Here is a 19,233-nt window from a genome sequence, read left to right as displayed (position 1 = left end):
CCAAAAAACACCAACACCGCCGTGCCGGTTTTACGTTCGTTTGGAAATTATTGAAATTATACTTTCGTACGCAATAATGAAATAAAGCTCTTGATTCGAGCCTGGCTCCGAGAGAGAAGCTGTTATTTGCATTAATGATCCAATTTTAGAAATATCCTCGATTCGTCGTGATTCCGTAAAGGATAATCGCGGGACGATCAGACAGAACTAACGTCTTCTGTATTTTTACGCGATCGCGGTTCAACGATGTCGGCGACGTTCGAAACTGCTTCTCGAAGTAACCGATTTTTGTCACGGCGGAACACATAATTTCGTTTCGAGTCCGCGAGCCGGCGGCAGCGGGCGGTTGCTCGGAAAAGCGCAGGGGCATTGTTGGGAAACTGTTTGCGAAAGTTCCGCGCCGAGGCAAATTTAAAGTTCCGCCATAACTTTTACAATTTTCCGAATAATACGAAATCCTTCCCGGAAATATTTCCTTCGATCCGAAGGCGGGTGCCGCGCGCAGGTACCGATGCGATCTCTTCATCCGGGACAACGAAAGAGCCGTCGGAATTCGAGCTTCGCGCGGCTCTTTGCATTCTCTTTAAAAAAATTCAATATCTTTAGAAAAATTAATTTATAGAAGAATTAAGCTGCACAGGTCGAAATAAATTAATTTGGAAGATACGATTGTTGTTCCGAGTGGTCAGGATATGGAATTCCTGTGCGGCAAACCCTCCGCGAAATTAATTGTAAAACACCGTGCAAACATTATTTCGCGTTCGATCCCGACCGGCCGAACGTTTTAATTATGCCCGGCGCGCCCGCGGAGAGGCTTTCGACGAGAATTCGGGACAGCAGAACACGCGGGCCATTTAATTTTCGGCAAAGCCGCCGCGGAGCTCGCGTCCGCTCCGATAAAATAGCCGCGCGTTCGCGGAGGAATAAAATTCGTGTCGGCGGGTGGCCGATTTAATTAATCGCCGTGGCCGACGGGTAAAATTCGATTCCGTTGGCCGGTGAAACCACCGGAAAATGATCGCTCCCGGCCGAGACAATCTGCTCCTTCGTGTTCCGGTCAGCAGAAATTTCGCCCGCGTCCGGTTCTCGGGCCCCCTCGCCGCGCGCGTAATACATATCGATTGCGCGCCGGCTCGACCGTGTGTGCGCGCAGGTCAGCGCGCGCGGCCAAGTTCTGCTTTCCCTAATTGTACTTGTTGCACTTCGGGTCAGGTGCACACGGACACCCGGGGTCCTCTGGAGGTCTGCCAAAAATGGGTTTGAGAAACGACGGCCTATCACGGGATCGCGGGAGACCGCGCGCGGAAACGCTTTCGCCCGCTCTCGACTTCCTTGGACAGATATTTCCCGCCGTGCCAGGACGCAGAACCGAACCCCGCGCGTCCTTCATCCCGGCGACCGACTCGAAAATTCCGCCTCACGGAATCGCGGATGGTCTCGCGAGCTGGATTAATAGCCGAGCGACAACTTTTCATTAGCGTGGCCCGGTTCTCCGGCCTGGGTAGTCCTGGACGTATTACTAGGTCTACAGGACCTTTCACAAACCCTGGCCCCAATTTCCTGCTTCCAAAATAATCTAGTTCCATCTCAGTCATCAGAATAGAATAATCAAGTTCTGCATAATTATTACACAATTATAACATCGTTGACAATTTTTGTACAGCTTTTAACCAAAGTTAGAATTTTATCCTTCTTTATTTCAAACTTAACATCAGTTGTTGTCTTATTTAATTTTCTAATTGTTGATCATAATGATAATGAAAGTGGTGCTAATCGTTATTCATTATTGACATTTAGAATGAATTATATATTGTGCTGGTAACACCGTCCCATAGTTTTGACGCGGCCTGTACACTGTATAATCTTTCGCCGTAGTTATCCGCATCGCGGCCTTTATTCCGGACTCGGTCCGCGGGACTCGGTTTCGTTCTATTTTAACTCGAGTCCCGCGTCGGACTTTTCCCTAACGAAGCTCGTAAACGTAATCTGCTCCGTCGGCCGGACGGCCGCGAAAATCTATAAAATATAAGCGCGCTGTTTAGACGAGCGTGATAAAGCGCTGACGCTTTTACTCCGGCAGATCGCGGTTCTGATTCATTCGCAAGGTCGCCAGGGATTATGGCGCGACTTACGCGGAAATCTCTATTGTGATATAACCGAGGAGAGGAGAGCCGCGAGAACAGAGAGAGACAGAGAGAGAGAGAGAGAGAGAGAGAGAGGAGAAAGAGAGAACACGCAGGCCAGCTGCGTCAACAAACAGCTGCGCTGACGACGCGGTTAATAATTGTCGACCGCCCGAGAAAACACTGGGTAAAGTCGACACGGATTAAGATTTCGATTTTCTTCTGTGCTCACCAGTTGCACGACCCGGCCGCTTGCTTATTCCCGTTCGAGCAACGGAGTTCGACGCGCGACCGATCGAATGCGACGCAAGCCGCGAGCCGCTTTGGAGGCGTCAAACAAAAGCGTCCGACGTCGCGCTTCGTTAGGGAGCTAGACAATGTGATCAAGGGATCCCCCGGTTGTCGCCACAAATTACGACGTTTGCCGAGTTTCTGCGAGGGACCATTGTGCGCCGCCGCGACGGGGTCTTATTGCGAGTGCGGCTCCCGCTGCGGTTTTTGCCGACATCGTTTCGCTAAATCAGGGTCGAGTTGCTCCGTCGAGGGAGGATCGCTCGGCTGGCTCTGGGTCGTGGGAGACCCTCGGTAAGTGGACACGCGTTCCCTTTTTTTATTTGCTGTTTTTGAAAACGCCCGGCCGCGTCGCTATTACCTTGCTATTTATCACGCCGCGTCGCGATTGATTTATACAGCACGCCGCGCGACGTGTATCGCGGCGAGCGATCTATATTTTCAATATGCGGCAAAGGAAGTGCCGCGTGACGCGTCCACCGCGGATCATGCTTCGCGCTTTGCACCAATGTTTTTCGCTCGTAGTTCTTTCCACCGCGACGTTTTTAGCTGCGATGGATTTGCCGCGATAATGAATTATATTAATCGCGAGCGATCAGCGAAGACTCGCGAAAGCAACGCAGCTTCTTATCCTTGCATTTATGCAACGAAGAAATAATAAATATCAAACTGAGAAACAATAGAATCGCAATTAAATTGAGAAACTGACTCGGTCCGCTTCTCCGCGAAATTACGAATTTATTACGTGATTAAAAGCACAACGGTTTAGAGGGGTTTCACAAGGGCTCGTCCCCGACCCCGTTGTCTATCTCTGTTTTGGGAAAGCACGCTGTCCGGTGGTCAAAGGGTATATCAAATGATGGTAATTTACTTTGCGACGATGATATTTTAACAAGTTTGGCGAACACGGAACGAAATCATATTGTATTCTCTTTACGGGGGCCCCGTTCCCGCAAAGTGAAACTAAAAGCAATTTTATAAAGCCCTATTACCCGTTGCCGCGAGCGAACCGAAACTCTGCAATTCTAACGAATACCGGACAGCCGGGCAAAAATCGCGAAAGAACTCGTCGTTGGGAAAATTCGGGAGCGCGCGGGCGGTAATGAAGCGAGATTATTGAAATGTTCGCGGAATTGTTGCCGCTGCGCAAGCAGGAGTATCGGAAAAATCTTGATGTTAAAGCACAACATTCGCGTGCAACGAACGGGCCGCATGAAAATTACCGATGTTATGAAACTTCGCTGGAATCGCTTCGTTTCGGTTCGTCGAAAGTCGCGAGATATTTCCGCGAAGCGAAAGCGCGCGAGAAAAGCGAGTTACGTCGATTAACTCGATTAAAAACGGACGCAATATTTCTGAACACGTTCGATGTTTTTACCGCTTTGCATTTGTTTTCCAACAGCTGCCCCGTTATCGTTTTACGCTTAATTTTTTAGAACGCTGGACGCGCCGTCAAGTTGGAACGTTTCCCGTCCGAAAGAACGTATCAAAATAATGACCGACCGCGATCCGGAGCGGGTTTTCTCGCCATCCTAATTCAATGGACACCATTCGCGGCACCGTCGAAAGTTTAAACCGGGCACGGTTTCGAATCGGTTCTGCCCGGCAATTATTCAGTTTCGAACGTTAGTTTCGGCGTCCCGTAGCGATCCCATTATTCGAAGGTGAATCCTCCTGCTCGACGTCGCCGCGGCGTCGGAAAACCGGTGGCGAAAGTTGATTTAATTACACGGTAATTGAGTGGCGGATGCCGGGCGTGGCGCGGCGCCGTTCGGTTCATCCAATTGCGACGATTAAGGGAATTGCTGCAGCCGCGGCGCAGTTGCAGCCGCGAGTTCGACGAGCGGCGGCCGGCCCGGTAACGCGTCCGAACGAGTGAACTCGAGCGAATTCCAACTCCTCTCGTTTCAGTTTTTATACCGTGCCCGGTTTTTGTTTCCGGCCGACCGACTGTTTTCCGCCGGCTTGGAAAATTCAGCGTGGCGCAAATAAATTCGGACGTTTGTTTATTTCGCGTCGAAAGACACGGAGGGGTGGCGCGCACGATGTCGGGCAGGCAGGAAACGAGCGCGAAACGAACGCCGGATTAAAGGGATCGACCGGTGTTTTACCGCGCGGCTCCGAACTCCTCCCCTACGCCAATTCCCGACGATTCCCGACAATTCCCCGCAATTGCGAATGATAATTACGTGATTGCGGTCGCACGCGCGGCCATCGATATAACGCGCCCCTGTTACCCCGACGCCCCGCGTCCGGACGATTTTACGGCCACGTTATTATCCTTTGATCGTGACGATTCACGGATCCAAGAATTTCGCGGCTGCTTGTCAAGAAGTCAACCCTTTCGAATCGATTCCAAGATCACCTTTATTATTTCGCCTTATCTTGAGATTCAGAAATATAGACCTTTTCAACAAAATCCTACCATTAGTAAATTATTATTAATCAATACTGATCCAGTGATTTTCAAACATTCTCTGACTAGATTAATCCGCTATCTAGAATTTTCCTTTATTTCCTCCTTTTTCCTTAACACTGCAACACAATCCATTGTTCCAATTATACATATATACTCCAATATCATTGGTCAGTATCCTAGTTAATAAATAAATAATCAAATGAGTCTAGCGATTCCGGCTCCCCAACCCCGGAACCAATATATTTAATTTGATCGGCGGAGACCCGGAAGCCGTCGATTCGAAGGGGTTGAACATCGGCCTCGACGAACAACGGTGAAACTATCGTTTCACGGTCGACGAGCGAGTAGAATAGGGACTCGCCTAGTCGCACGAATAGAACTCGGATACTCGGACAGGTAGAACGGATCTGCTCAGAGGAGCACAATGGAAATGGTCCGGCTTCAAGCGCGTAGAATAAGCGCGTTACGATATTGAAACGCGGGGACCTCGCGGATGCAGCCTCTCCGCGGATCGCCCGGTTTGATGAACTATGGCCGCATAGACGGAACGCAGTCGACTCTGGGTAACAAGGAGGATGGACTACCGGGACGATGGAAGATACTGCGCGGCGGACTGCGACCAATGTTATTGGAGTTGATCCGCGCAAGCTGCATCGGTCGCCTAGCGCGTCGATGCAATCGCGCGATAGTCGGACGAACAGAACTAGATTGTCGCTGTCCGGGAAAGTCGTATGGAACGAGTTCGCGCATCGACGGACGGGAACTTGAAATTCTAAATGAACAAATAGAATTACATTGTTTGCTCCGCGAATTCAATGGGAGCATTGTTTACGGAGACGTTGGGGGACGGGGGCGCGCGACGTGTGGGATACGTAATGTCACCGATCGGACAAAGGATAACGAGTTTACGAACGACAAACAAGTAGAATGAGGTCGTTCGCCGTCGGCCAGATAAAAATAGAAGGCCTGTGTAATTGGAGGAGTAGAATGACCGGTAATTAGACCGACGATGAGTTCTACTCGTTCGTAGTTATTGGTGGCGAATATGTCCTGTCGACGGGCCGACTGTTTGGACGTGACGTGGTGCGACCATTTCGCGGGCCTGGACTCAAAAATTACAGCAAAATGACCGGGTCATCGAACCGGAATCCCGCTAATGATCCAGCAAGTAGAATATCCCTCGCCAATGATCAGCCAACCAGCAGGCCCAGGCTGAATAGTCGGGCGTACATCAAAGTTTCGATTGGAAATGTTTCCGGCGGACACTATGGTCCCGTCAACACCGTCAAAGGCGGGAATTATTCGCAAAAAAAATCGCGCTAAACGATTCAGCGTTCCGGATCGCGGGCGGTCGGACGGTAAATGAATGGAATTTCGCGCCGCGCCCGCATTTAATCGAAATCGCTAAGCGGCGACGAGGCGGGACCCGGGGGGTAACACGGGGGTGGCGCATCGCGCATCGGTTTGCCCTCGATGTTTGAACTGGGCGGGCATGTGATTAAAAAGCCGGCCGACGATTTCGGGTTTTTCGGCATTGCCGTTGCCGCTCCGAGCGCCGGAAGTCAAACGAAATTTCCCCCGTCGGACTTCGCCGCGTCTCTCCGCCGCTGCGGAAAATGTTTCGCTCGGCGATTTTCGAGTTTCCACGCGCCTCCTCCTCCTCCTCCTCCTCCTCCTCCTCGTCCTCGTCCCTCCATTCCTGGCATTCTGGCCGGGGCACGCAACTGCATTTCGAGCGAAGTTTAATTATCCCCGGGGCCGCGCGGTTACACGCGCGAGCGTCGATGGAAATTTTCATTTCGCATCGAGCAGCTTTCCGCGAATTAAATTCCGGCTCTACTTTTTCCGTTCGGTGCTCGCGGGTCCTAAACACCCGTCCGCGAATCGTTCGCGATGGTCGTGTGAAAAGACCTTTATCGCGGAGCTCGGTTTTTTAAGAAACAGGCGATAACTAGTCGATCGACTCCACCGTTGCAAGTATTTCCATTCCAGACGACATTTGCCCGTTGTACAACACATTCCGTGCCACGTGTACCACTGGTGGTTAAATAGCTTAAATATAGCTGCTAGCTTAAATAGCTGTTCAATGCGTTAACAAATTATTTTACAAGCTAGAATCCAAGAAATAAATTTCAGCAAAAGAATAGATTCATAATAAGTCTACATAATATAATTACCCCCAACTTCTGAACAATCTAACTACAACAACGAAATTTCTTTAACAAACTTGATCAATCTTAAATATAATATTATCAATATAAATCTACTTCATAGTTATATAGTTATTAAATACAGCTCGGCACGGAACGTGATAACCTCGCCTCGTCGACGCGATCTCAAGAGTTCCGGGCAATTTACATTTCCCATGAATTTTTCTGTACGGGGTAATCGAAGCACGGACCTAGACGAAGTACAGAGAGAGAGAGAGAGAGAGCGAGGGAGAGCCGTTAATCTCGGTGCAGAATTTTTCCCGAATATCGCAAATCAGACAGCGCCGTTCTCGACCGAACAAAAGGAGATCTCCTATCGAGCATTAAATTTCACAAATTTCCGCTTCCGCGGGAGAAACGACGGTGAAACAAGGTAGGTACAAGACAATGGAAAGTATCTCGCCGGTGGCGAACGATGGGTACGACGAGGAACGGGGGGAGAGAGAGAGACGACGGGGTGGGTGGCTGCTGGGAAACCACGGGAGGTTCCTTCGAATCGAAATTCCACGGACCGGCGGAAAATTATTGGTAAAATCTATCGACTGGCTGGGCGCAGCGAGGCGGGGCGAGGCGAGGCGAGGCGAGGCGAGGCGAGGCAAACCGGCGCTAATCACCGGCCGAAATCTCGATTTAATGGGCGGGGGGAGGATGGTGGTGGTTTTCGGTGCACGCGGAGGCAGCCGGTGCGGAACGACTGGTCCGACAAAAACGTCGTCTGGTTCGGCCGCATGCATCGCGACGATAAATGCCGTCCCGCTCCGCCGCATACACTCCGTTACGTTTTATGCAAAATAGCCGAGCCGCGGATTTATCGATGAAACACCGGCGCTCCTGCTGCGCGTGCATCCGCTTCCGTGCAGTCGGCCGGGCCGTCCGCGACCCCGTCTTCGTACGCCGAATCTCCAAGTAAGCTCGAGCGCATTGTCTCCGGCGGAACAGCCGAATCCTCTCGCTGTTCTGCTCGCGGATAAGCGTGACAGACGCGAGCGACTCGCGCACGCACTTCCGAGCTCTCTGAACGCGCTTCGTCGGAATCCTCCTCTTCCGGCAACCATCGAGAGGATCTCCGCGCTTCCCACCGGAAGATTACTCGGATTTACGCAGATGTACTGATCCCAAATGCTGCCTTTCATTCGTCTTTTAAACCCTTGCACTGTGATCCCTTTGTCACAAAATTGCTTTCTCTAGCACATTAAGCGTCGAAATCGATCACTAAAATCTCGTAGTTAAAATAATTTAATTAATTAAAGCGAAACTAGAAAGTTGATATTTATGATAAGGGTAGCATTAGAACCCTTTTATATTTAGTTATTATTATCCCAATCACTGGAGAGTATCATAAGGAACCGCTTAAACGAGTTCATTTTGGAAAAACCAACGACTGATAGAAAACTGCGAAACAACCCTTTTCACGGCAAACCCTGGCCAGAGACGTTTTCCTCTGAATACCGAATCGCCGATCCCACCCGACGCCTCTACCAATCGCCTCGAAATCCCGGATGATCTAAAAAAGAATCTGGAAATTCGATCCGACGGAAAAGTCTCTGCGGACGGACGCTGCGTCGCCGTGAGAGGACAACGGCAACTTTGCCTAAGCTGTTTGCAGGTACGCCGCAGCCGTGCCGCACCACCTGATCCCGGAAGCAGGCGAGAAAGACGAAAGAAAATAAATTCTAGCAGCCTGCGGTGGCGCGTGGGTGAGGGCCGACAGCGAGGACGGGGGATTAAGCGGATCGGCGTCGGGTAGCCGTCGCGGCGCGAAAACCCCGTTTGACGGTGCTGGGGCCTTGGCGCGCGGCGTCGGTCTCTGGAAAAAGTCAATTTCGCGGCGGTGCCGGCTAAAGGGAATCGACAGGCTATCCGTCGAGGGATGATTGCGCGGGCCGCCGTTCCGCGGCAAGAGACAGTCCAGAGACCCGGTCCATCGTTTCGACGTGGCCGCGGAGGCAACAGCGTGCGGAAACGAGAGCGGAACGAAAGCAGAACGAAAGCGGACCTAAGCGAGCGCCACCCCATCATATTGATCTCGTAGCCGGCTGCTCAACATGGCGCCGGGGGTGGCGTTCACGATCGGCCTGGTCCTCGTCGTCGGACACCTACAGCTGGGGCCGGGAATCCTCGCCAAGACCTTCACATTCCCCGAGTACCCGTACAAGGAGACCACCAGGAATGTAAGTCGGCTGATATTTCTATCGCGCGCGCCACGGACACAGAGAACCGTTCGCCCTGTTAGAGGTTATGGCGACCCGTAGCTTTTCGGGTGGCGCTTTTTTCCTACCGGGATGCTGCATGGCCAATTTCGCTGCCGGGATCGCTATTTAGACCACGCTTGCCGCTGTGCTTCTCGTGCTTCGACGTCTAATCGACATAATCCTACGCTAAAATTTTCGTTCACCTGGAAGAGTTGTGACCGTGTGCGAGACGGTGCACCGTGCTCGAGATTTTTGGTGCAGTGTACATCGTCCAGCAGATTCGAAAATTAATTCCGATTTTTGCGACTTTTGCGTTTTTCTCTAATTTGCAGATTTTTGCGACATAAAGTGGATTTTTACGTTTAGAGAGTGTTGACTTGGAGACGGCTTTGTAAGAGTGCTTCAAGGGGTTGTTGTCCTTGATTTATCGAAATTGAAGCGCAAGTTGCTTTCGAGGTAGCTAGCCAGTGGATTTGCAGCAAAAGATCCTTTCGAAAATACTTTTATCGCTTCATTGAAATCGAAACAGTAAGCTTTCGCGACAGAAGAGAGCGCATTTCGAAAGCGTCGGATTCGAGATAACTTTTCTATACGAGGATTTTTGTCAGCATCCTTTGAAATTCGACCGCGAAAGCCTTTTCGTTACTATTACCCACTGAATTTCTACTCAAAGTATCTTTTATCTCGTGCAAATTTCCACGAATGCGTCGAGGTTCGCCGCTTTTGATTTTCTCACATTTAAATCGAAAAGAATTCGGCGAACAAGTTCGCAGCTGCGCGTAGACCTCAGCCGCCACCGAATTTCGAACGACGGGCCCCGTCGGCGACCTCGTGGAAGCCGCGGCATGCCCCGCGAGATTCCTGATCCAAGAAGCGCGCGTTAACCGGGCGAGCTTTCGGAGTTCCGATCGAATCTGCCTAATATCCGAGGGATAAAGGACGGATTGCGCGGAAAGGATTTCCTCCCAGGACCGCGGCTTAGCGTCCCCATGTAGGGGGGAGACGCGACGGCGGGCGGTGCCATGGTTTCGTCGACGGGGTGAAATCGATTTGGCATTAACCCCGAAGACAGGCAAAGTGCTCGAGGGTGTGCTTTGCTCGTATCGCTTCTGCTGATACGAAGATTGCCGCGGAATCGGTACGGGGACGCGAGACGTGCCAGCCAGCGTGTGTCCTTGGGAGACGAGGATCGCCCCGAGTCGCGGTGGAATCGATTGCGCTAACTTCAGGCGGGTGGAGGGCACTTGATGGAATTCGGAGCGTGCAAACATTCGTTTCTTCGTCACTTGTTGCACTAATGCGAGGCCTGGCGAAACGGGGGCGGCTATAGGGGAAACGGACGATGTATAGTCGATCGAACGGGTTTTCGAGAACCCTTGTTACACGGATTACGAAGTTTGCCCGGCGTTTGCCGCCGCGCAAAACCTGTATATTCTAATACTGGAAATTAGCGCGATTGTTGCTCTGGGCGGTGGTATTGTTCTCCGGGTCGAAATCAAATGCAAATTGGGTTTAATATCTGCCCGCTTGCATTTAGAGATTCTAATGGAAGCATTTCTATACAGTCGCCTCTCTGTACTTTATTGCATTGCTATTCCTTTTACGGTGTGTTGATTGGTACTAATTTGTTCTTAATATTTTTCTTCGTAAAACTAGATCATTTTTACCTCTTGTATTTATTGTCTTCATTTGCTTCCATTTTAATTTAATTTAATTTAGATCATAGTACAAAGGGTTAACTAAGATACCCTAGCTATTTCTCAAATCAACAATAAACCAACTATCTTTATTCCAACGCAATAATGTAGCTTTAAAGAATCAGAAAAAGCCAACAATATTTTTCCTTTTCCAACCTCCACAAATAAAACAGTTAGCAAAGGGTTCCGCTAAGGGCCTTTTTAATAACAATGCCGAGAAACACGGTCCCCTTTGCTTCACGGTAGAAAGATTAATAGGAAAGTTGTGCCGATGTTATTAAACTCGCCGAGAATGGCCAGCATTACCGGCTCTCTCCCACTATTTCCGCGGTGGTTGGAAGTTCGCCGGCTGGGGATCCGCTTCAAAGAAAATTGAAGCAGCCCGCGGTACCAATCGCGGCGCTAATTGGAGTTAATAACCTCCGCGAGACTCGAACAATTTCTTGGATCGAGGTTGCGTTCGGAGGCGACTCGCGATATCATTGTTGTAACGCAGCTTTTCCGGCTCGCTCGCTAAAAAGATGTCGTTATGTCCGCCAGGAACTTCTCTTTAGGCAATTCGAGCAGGCTTGCGAGGAGAGCGGCGCTTGCAAGATGCATCCGCCGGAGAGGAGCGACATCGCTAAGACCAGGTGCATCCGAGAGTGCGTATCGCCGTCCTGTTACAAGGAGATATACCTTTTCGACCAGGTAATCCCAATTTATCGAAGATAGATAAATATATTTAATGAGATATTATATAATAATATTTAATAAGAAGATATCATTTAGGTTATCGCAATTTAGGCGGTCGAAATAATTGGAGAATATAGCAGTGAACTGCGAGCACAAAATTTTATCATTCTTCTAACAATCACGGTTACATCCCATCTTTTAAACATTCTTGTTCTACACCCTCTAATAATAAATTAAAGAACGCGAGTCCATCTCCTGCGACTATATAAAAAATATTAAGAAATGGAATAAATATTAGAAAAGTTCGCAATCAAAAAGAGAGTCTATTACAGTGCGGGGAATTTTCTTGCAAGCTGCAAAGTTGGTAATACGTCGAGTGACCGATTCCTCGCGCCTTAATCGAAACTTTCAGCCGTGTTCCCAGAACGGCGAAACCGCATCTAATTGGACAAGTAGGACGAGAGTGGTTCCGCGTCAGGCTAGGAGCATAAATTCCGTAGCTAGTGGAACGAGTAGACACAGCCCCTCGTAACTATACGCCGGGACGCTAGGAAATAGTCGGTAGAATCTGGGTCACCCTGTGCCAGTAGAACGAGGTCCGCGTCTTGTCGGACGAATAACCAAGCGGTCCCTTATCTTTTGTTTGAAACTTTTCACTCGGACCCGCGCTTATCTCGACTCCTCCGGCTAATTTTCTGCGAGAACCCTTCCGCGAGAGCTCGTCAATTTTTCTCTTGCCCTCGTCGAGTGTTTCTCGCTGTGGACTCGGAAGGCATTCTTATTCGAGTATAGAGTCTTGCGAGTACAGAGCCTTCTCTGAGGATAGAAGACCCTCCGAGTATACATATTTTCGCGAGCATGCCAGCGCGAATTCGCGAGACCACCAGCGAGTTCCGCCGTGAGAATCGAATAAACGGGACGCAACCCGGCTTTGCTTCCAGCTGGAGGAAGGGGAGATCGACGTGAGATTAAACTCGTTCAAGGGTTGCTTCATGCAGCGCAACGGCCGACCGCGGAAGTAAGGGGCACGACACGCTGACGAAAAGACGGACGGACGGAGAACGAGGGGTGGGGGAATCGAGAGAGAGGAAGACGAATAAAAAGAAGACGACGAAGCCGAAGAAGAAAAAGAATGATAAGAGGACGAGGGAGAAGAGAAGGGAAGAATCGAAGCGAGGAATCCCAAGAACGATGCCAAGCAGCCAACGCGAATCTCCGAACGCCGAGACAGGCGCACTAGCGCGACCACTACGTCCAGAACAGTTCCGATGACAATTTTTAGGGGACGACGCCGTCCCGTCGCGGCGCCGCGCCGATTAGAAACCGAAAGGGAACCGGATTATTAGCAGACAAAAACCAAAACCAGAATCGCTATATACTATATTATATTATACATATATATACATATATATATATATATATATTTCAGGATCACAGACAACTAAGCGCACGCGTTCACACGCGGACGAATCTAATTCGTCCATGATAATCTTTTTCTACTTTTTGTACGCACGTATTTGCCATGTTGAAGTAATGTTACGAACAAATGTTGCACGGATGAAAAATAAACTGTTGAGAGAAACAACGTGTCCAAGATGTCTACACGGCCGCTGAAACATTTCCGCTAGCCCTTTAAACCGCGCCAATTAATAAGTTTCATAGTTTAGAAATTGTTTGTAAGATATTTCCATTGTTTCATAGCGTCTCGACAGTCTCTTTGGTTGAGACGTTCGTCATGGCCGTCCATATTTCACTCGGCCCTCTTATACCAGCTCTGAACCGGCAATTGTTTAACTGCTTAACGGTTTAATTGTTCGACACGCCACCAATTGTTTCTCCGAAATCCTTGAATAAATTTGTTTCACGCCACTGCTCGATAATTCACGTTTCTATTAACTTGTGTATTGTATCTTTGCCACGTTTCACTTTTCGTGGCTATTCTCTGAATTGGGACAGCTGAAAATAATGTTCGATCGCTACGTTTCTCATGCAAAGAAGTTCTGTGAACTCGGCGGAACTACGAGATCTCGACAGCCACGAAACTTAACGCGTTCGCCACTGTATCGACGATTACTCCAAAGTATCGAAGGCGTTGACGCAGCTGCAAATTGATATTGTTCCGAGCAATTAATCGGTGAATGGCAACCGAGACCGAACAGTTGAAAATCAATTACCAGGGACTGTATAGCTCGTTACAGTGGCGAACAAGTTGCCAGTCGGGCCGGTCGTTCGATTAATGGAGAACCGAGTGCGAGTAGTCGCGTTATAATTTGCAAATTCACTCACCGCGTATCGAAGATCGTACAGCGAGGCGTCCACAGCCTTGTCGTTCACGGTGTCCACGTACTCCTTGATGAGGTCGCAGGTGTCCTCGAACGGTGTCTTGCAGAGGGAGTGCACGGTCCAGGGCGCTTCGTCGTCGCAGTACCTTTTCCGACAGCGAAGCCACGACGAGACGAAGTTCCGAAAGTGGCTGGTCACGTAACGGGAGCACAGCGTGGACGTCACCAGGCTGTAGTTGCTCATCAGGGTGCACAGGTGGTACATCAGGGGCTCGGCGTGCTTGTGGCAGAACCTGAGCACGCCTTCGAGACACTGGTAGACGACGTCCCTCTGAACTGGGTCGCTCTATTACAGAAATTAATAATTAGCTATATTGCGACTCACATTTTCATTATCTACGACGTTAACAGGGACGCCATTTTGATTCTAATTGAATTTTCTAATTACTTCTTAAAGATCCAGATCGAAGATTAGTCCGAGATCTTTCTAAAAACTCCATTAAAAAATTTGCTGATCGCCTTTTAGCCACGTTCTAATTTCTCACATCGCGATCAAAGATCCCCGCGACCGTTATAATAATTGAAAGAATGAATGGACGCGTCGATCCATCATATCGCGGTATAATTTTTCAATTTAATCGGAACGGAAGGGGGAGTGCTTCTAGATAATAGGAGGCCACTAACTATCCCGTGAACGATCCAAAGAGTCTCGTAGAGATTGATCACTCCACTGGCGACTCCGTCCAGCCTGACAGGCGATCCATCAATATTTCCAGTGAAAAGTTCCAGCACGAGTTGCATCCCATTGATCGTCACGTGGACAGATTTTCTCGTATTAAACAGCAAATCGGCCAGGCTCTGCACGTCAATCGCCAACGGTTTATCGCACTGCGAAAGTGGAGAGGAAACTGACTGTTAGAACAAGGACAGGGGCAGAGGAATATGTGCTGGACAGACAGCGGTCGATCGGCAGAATTTATTATTTATAAAATGTGAATAAAATCCTATCAATTTCTTCTCGCGACCGACTTCTCGCGATCGATTTGATACGCACCTGGACGAATGATTTTTCGTGAGAATGTACAATGGCCGCCAGCAGCTTCAGACAGGCCGCCGACAATTCGGTTGTCTCTTCAGAGAATCCATGCAGGAGCAGCTCCTCCAGGAAGTTCGGCGCGGCGACGTATTTCTCGAGAACTGTAATTCAATGGAAAGAAGGTCGTGAGTGATATTGTGCTTTTGGTCGTCGCCCGTTTTTCGTGTCGCTGCCGTGAATGAATTCCGTGGAACGTCTACTTGTAAATGGCTTGGTCGTCGCGGACGTGACCAGCAAGACGTATGACTGCATTATTGCCAGCGTTCTCAGCACCGGGTCGGTGTCTCTCCGCGGTATGACGGCCATCAGACAGTCCGCGCAGCGACTCTTCACGCTGGTGGACAGCCAATCGGGAATGAAAAGGTTCGCCAGCTCCAGGACGGCCTTGATCTGCTCGACTGTGGCAAGGTAAATGTTTAATTCCCGGGAATTGGTAAGCTGCGACGATATTCCATGGCTAAACGACGCTATGTCAAGGAGCTCACGGACAGATGCATCTTCGAGTAGATTAACAATTATTTATTATATTAAAGCAATCGTATGCCTCGAATGTACCTTTCTCGGGCGAGTAAGTCGCGAGAAGATTGGGCAGCAAGCGCCAAGCTAACCCGCCGATCTCCTCCTTGTTATCGTCGCGCACCATCTTCCGGATCCCTTTCATCGCCAGGCCGATGATCTCCTCGGGGTGGCCGGTCTGCACGACGAGCTGTTCGGCAAGAATAACCGAGAGTCACGGTCCATAAACTCCGAGGCCCGTTGAAAGGGAGCTTTACCGTACCAGCAAATGGTGTTTAACGACGCTGCCGCAGTCCAGCCTGAGCAGTGGCTCGACATCCCCGCCGGATTCCGCTAACCAAAGGTCGATCGCCTTGCTCCTCAGATCCTTGGGCATCTCCGGACACTTCAAACAGTGACGAAGCAGGTCGATATGATGGGAATAGCACTCGTCCAGTTTCGAACGCTGCAACGCGGCTGCCAATCGCCTAACAGCGCTATCATAGTCCTGCTCCGAGTTTGGCGAGCGATGATAGACGGATCCCACGGCGAATAGAAACCATAAAACCTTGAGAATCCACGACGGCGTTTGCTCGAGAGACGGCAGATTCGTGATCCGGACGATCAGCGACCTCAGGCAGATCATATCGTGTCTGAAAGGCGAGCGTTGCGGGTTGTAACTTGCGCGACCAAGTTCCGGGCTGGTGGCTTACTCTCTGGTCCCGCAGAAATGGTAATAAATCAGCGTCATCAGGGCGGTCGCGCTGTTTCCCTGATGAGCCAGAACATCGTCCCATCGTCGTCGGTCGGTTGGCAAGTCGAGCAGCCCGCGGTACATTAAATCCTCGAAGGCGGACAAGTCGTTGGGCCGCTGGCCAATCGACATTGATTTAGAGGAGAGGTCTCCTATGACACGCGACAACAGCACGCAAGTGCTGTGACGAAGGTTCCCACTGAAATCGGAGGTAATAAGTACAATCGTATATAAATCCTGAAACGATATTTGAAGATCTACTTGAAAGGGTGATCGAAACAGCGAAGCTACAAATGGCAACCGAAAGCAATCGCCGAAAGATAGTCTCGACGTCGTCAAAGCTCTGCAGCGAGCACAGTTAAAAGGGACAGTTGACGCTGTTCCCTTCCGATGTCCCTACGGCGGTCCTTCCTTGTGGGAAATTGTCAAGACGAGGTCTGCGTCGCGGGACTTACGGGAGTCCGGCGGTCGAAAGCAAGAATCGCTTCAGGTATCCGTTGGCGGCCAAGTGGTTCGACAAGTTGTCGCGGTTGCACTCGGGCAGCTCGTAAAGGCTGTTCAGGGCAGCGACAAGGTTCCTCTGGAATTCCGTCCGTTCGCTGTCCGTTTCGTTCGGCCGGTCGTCCTGTCGAGCCGGAAATAAAACGGGCCTTTGACGCTTGTAATTAAATATGTGTCGGGATCGGCCACCATCACCACCGCCGCCCACGGTAACGTAACACCGTACTCACTCGCCGGCAAGGTATCAGCGTGTTCATCGTCGCCGAGTAGACAGACTTCGTCAAAGCCGCTCGACGCTGGTGAATTTTATCGAACGTTCCCGCGCTCTCGCTCGCCGCCAAGCACAGCCTAGCAGAAACGATTTTCCGTGTCTGAGAGCATCCCCGGACGAACCTACAGGGTGGCCCGTTTCGAAAGAACCGATCAATTGCATTCTAATAAACTCTAATTTTAAGAGGAAGTAATCCGGTGATTTTTCTATTCCTCGCAACGACTTGATTTTTAAATCGAAAATAAAGGTATTTTCTGTGATATAAAATTTAATTAACGATCGAATTAATTTACAAGTTAGATACGCAATAATTATACTCCACCAGCGCAATGGAATAATAAAAACAAGAGAAGAAAAAGAAAAAATCGCGGACCTGTTCTTTTCGAAAGGGGACACCCTGTACATCTATATACAACACCTAATGACTTAATAAACTAATTACATAAATTTTAAAATGAAGAGCAAGGCCTGCGGTATCCGATTTTGGGAGGGCCTGTACAGGTTTGTTACCGGGTACCGGAAGCGCAGAGAGCACACAACGCGTCCGCGGCCAACGCGATCGAGGCCTCGTCGTCGCTGAAGTCGACGATCTCTCTCATTAAGTCGAGAGCTTTGTGGCAAAGTTCGAGCGCGGCGTCCTCCCACTCGTCCATGGTGTTCGTGTGTTCGAGAACGACGTTGAGCAACGCGGCTGCGAGAAATTTGATTCTCCGATGCGTGGGGTCCTCGGAGATCAAAGATTTCAGGAGGCTGAGGACCTGCCGCGGCACGCACACCGCCTCAAACTCCACGCGAAATCCCACGGCTCTGTGTAAGCACAGTTCGGATACACAATTCTATGAAAATCTGACGGAAAGCTCGAATTTTTCTGCAGAAATCACGCAACGACAGCATGGAATTATAAAACAATTTTTATTGCTGATTGTTGCTTAGAAAAATGTCTGAATCATTTTTTGAGTATTCCTGTATATAGTAGAAAAATTACAGCTGGCTGTTTACAATTTTATTTCTACGTTCAATTATTTTTTTTATAAAAATTAATATATATAGAATTATTTCATCTAGGCCATTTTTGCGTTTTTTAGCGAAGAGTTTAAATCACTGACAATCTTGTAATTTAATGCATTTGATGAATAACCTCAAAGTAACGCTTTAAAAATATATTAAAAAATGATGTACCTTCATTTAGCATTAAACGCTATTACCTGTTTAATATATCGTAAACGGTAGCAATAAGTTTCTCCAGAAGCTGATTTTCCTTGCAACGAGACTTCGAAATGCAAATGGCGATCTTCAGTATCGAATCTACGGCGTCCCTAGCCACGTAACTGTCATAAAATATTCGATGTTCGATCACCAAGCTCAAAAAATTGAGAATTATCCTGTTAACGATTTAAAAGTGAATTAAAAAAGTCTATGGAGCGTGTGGTATCGAAATAGCGAGAAAACGTACGGAAGAAGATGATCATTGAGTGCTTGGAGAATTTCAAATATCGACGAGAGTACGTCGTATTTGATTAGTTTTGAAAGTACCGCCTCGCTGCTTATGGTGGCGCCACCTGTGAGAAGATTGGCTAACCGCGTAACGCACGTAATCTGCAAATTGCAATCGATCTCATCCTGATTTACAAAATTCTACGTGTCTATTCCAATTACCTCCCGCAACATGAACTTCGGGTTTATAATGCATATATATTTGGCCTTTTTGTATAAAAATAAGCGAAAAATTCAATGAACAATGGTCGCGCGACAATGATTGATTTATGTCTTGATTTCTAAGCCTCTTAGCTTAGAAAGTTCCGAATTATTGATAATTGTACGCAAAAATCTATCGATGATTTTGTTACTAATAAAACTATTCTGTTCTAACGTTATCCATCCTCGCAGATTCATGAAATAATCGAGAACAATTGCATGCCATCAGCGTTCGTATCCTGGAAGAGAGGTATCGAGTGAAATATTATCATACCTGTACGTTCTCGTCGTGCAGCATTAGCCTCTTCTTCATATTTAAGAACAGAATATCGAGGTCGTCGAATTGTAGTTGAAACAGCGTCTCCATTTTCGCAAAATATTCGTATTTCACACAATTTTGTCTCCGCACCGATATAACGTAACGCGCGTCCAGGCCGCGGTTTGTCAAGCACTACGCTAGTCAAGCTCGTGTCGCGCGCATGTGCAGAAATCGTCCGCGAAGAAACGAAACGTTCCAACGGTTTTTGAACGT

The 19,233-nt window shown here is 48.9% G+C and overlaps 2 protein-coding genes across 2 annotated transcripts; one reads left to right on the top strand and one right to left on the bottom strand.

The window, feature by feature from the left end:
- Window positions 1-7,652: 7,652 nt before the first annotated feature.
- LOC144474366 (uncharacterized) lies at window positions 7,653-13,480 on the top strand. Its single transcript, XM_078189133.1, has 3 exons — window positions 7,653-9,214; window positions 11,473-11,622; window positions 12,549-13,480. The coding sequence occupies exons 1-3, from the start codon at window positions 9,089-9,091 to the stop codon at window positions 12,627-12,629; spliced, it is 357 nt and encodes a 118-aa protein (XP_078045259.1). The 5' UTR covers window positions 7,653-9,088; the 3' UTR covers window positions 12,630-13,480.
- Window positions 13,481-13,624: 144 nt separating this feature from the next.
- Window positions 13,625-19,068, bottom strand: LOC144474451 (uncharacterized). Its single transcript, XM_078189296.1, has 14 exons — window positions 18,976-19,068; window positions 18,460-18,602; window positions 18,212-18,388; window positions 17,517-17,813; window positions 16,966-17,083; window positions 16,690-16,859; window positions 16,194-16,433; window positions 15,764-16,133; window positions 15,541-15,691; window positions 15,186-15,383; window positions 14,944-15,086; window positions 14,574-14,777; window positions 13,894-14,235; window positions 13,625-13,708 (listed from the first exon to the last, which is right to left on the bottom strand). The coding sequence occupies exons 1-14, from the start codon at window positions 19,066-19,068 to the stop codon at window positions 13,625-13,627; spliced, it is 2,730 nt and encodes a 909-aa protein (XP_078045422.1).
- Window positions 19,069-19,233: the final 165 nt, after the last annotated feature.

This window comes from Augochlora pura, chromosome 8 (assembly GCF_028453695.1).
Source record: "Augochlora pura isolate Apur16 chromosome 8, APUR_v2.2.1, whole genome shotgun sequence".
Classification (NCBI taxonomy): Eukaryota; Metazoa; Arthropoda; class Insecta; order Hymenoptera; family Halictidae; genus Augochlora; species Augochlora pura.
Note: the sequence above shows the minus strand (reverse complement) of the source record. Positions and strands in the feature narration are given on the sequence as shown.

What these genes read in the sequence shown, in the direction of transcription:
- LOC144474366 (XM_078189133.1), top strand. Translation starts at nt 9,089, where the DNA reads ATGGCGCCGGGGGTGGCGTTCACGATCGGCCTGGTCCTCGTCGTCGGA. An exon ending in ACAAGGAGACCACCAGGAAT is followed by an intron (nt 9,215 to 11,472) that starts GTAAGTCGGCTG and finishes TATGTCCGCCAG; the next exon opens with GAACTTCTCTTTAGGCAATT. An exon ending in AGATATACCTTTTCGACCAG is followed by an intron (nt 11,623 to 12,548) that starts GTAATCCCAATT and finishes CTTTGCTTCCAG; the next exon opens with CTGGAGGAAGGGGAGATCGA.
- LOC144474451 (XM_078189296.1), bottom strand. Translation starts at nt 19,068, where the DNA reads ATGGAGACGCTGTTTCAACTACAATTCGACGACCTCGATATTCTGTTC. An exon ending in GACGACCAAGCCATTTACAA is followed by an intron (nt 15,087 to 15,185) that starts GTAGACGTTCCA and finishes ATTGAATTACAG; the next exon opens with TTCTCGAGAAATACGTCGCC. An exon ending in ACGAAAAATCATTCGTCCAG is followed by an intron (nt 14,778 to 14,943) that starts GTGCGTATCAAA and finishes CCACTTTCGCAG; the next exon opens with TGCGATAAACCGTTGGCGAT.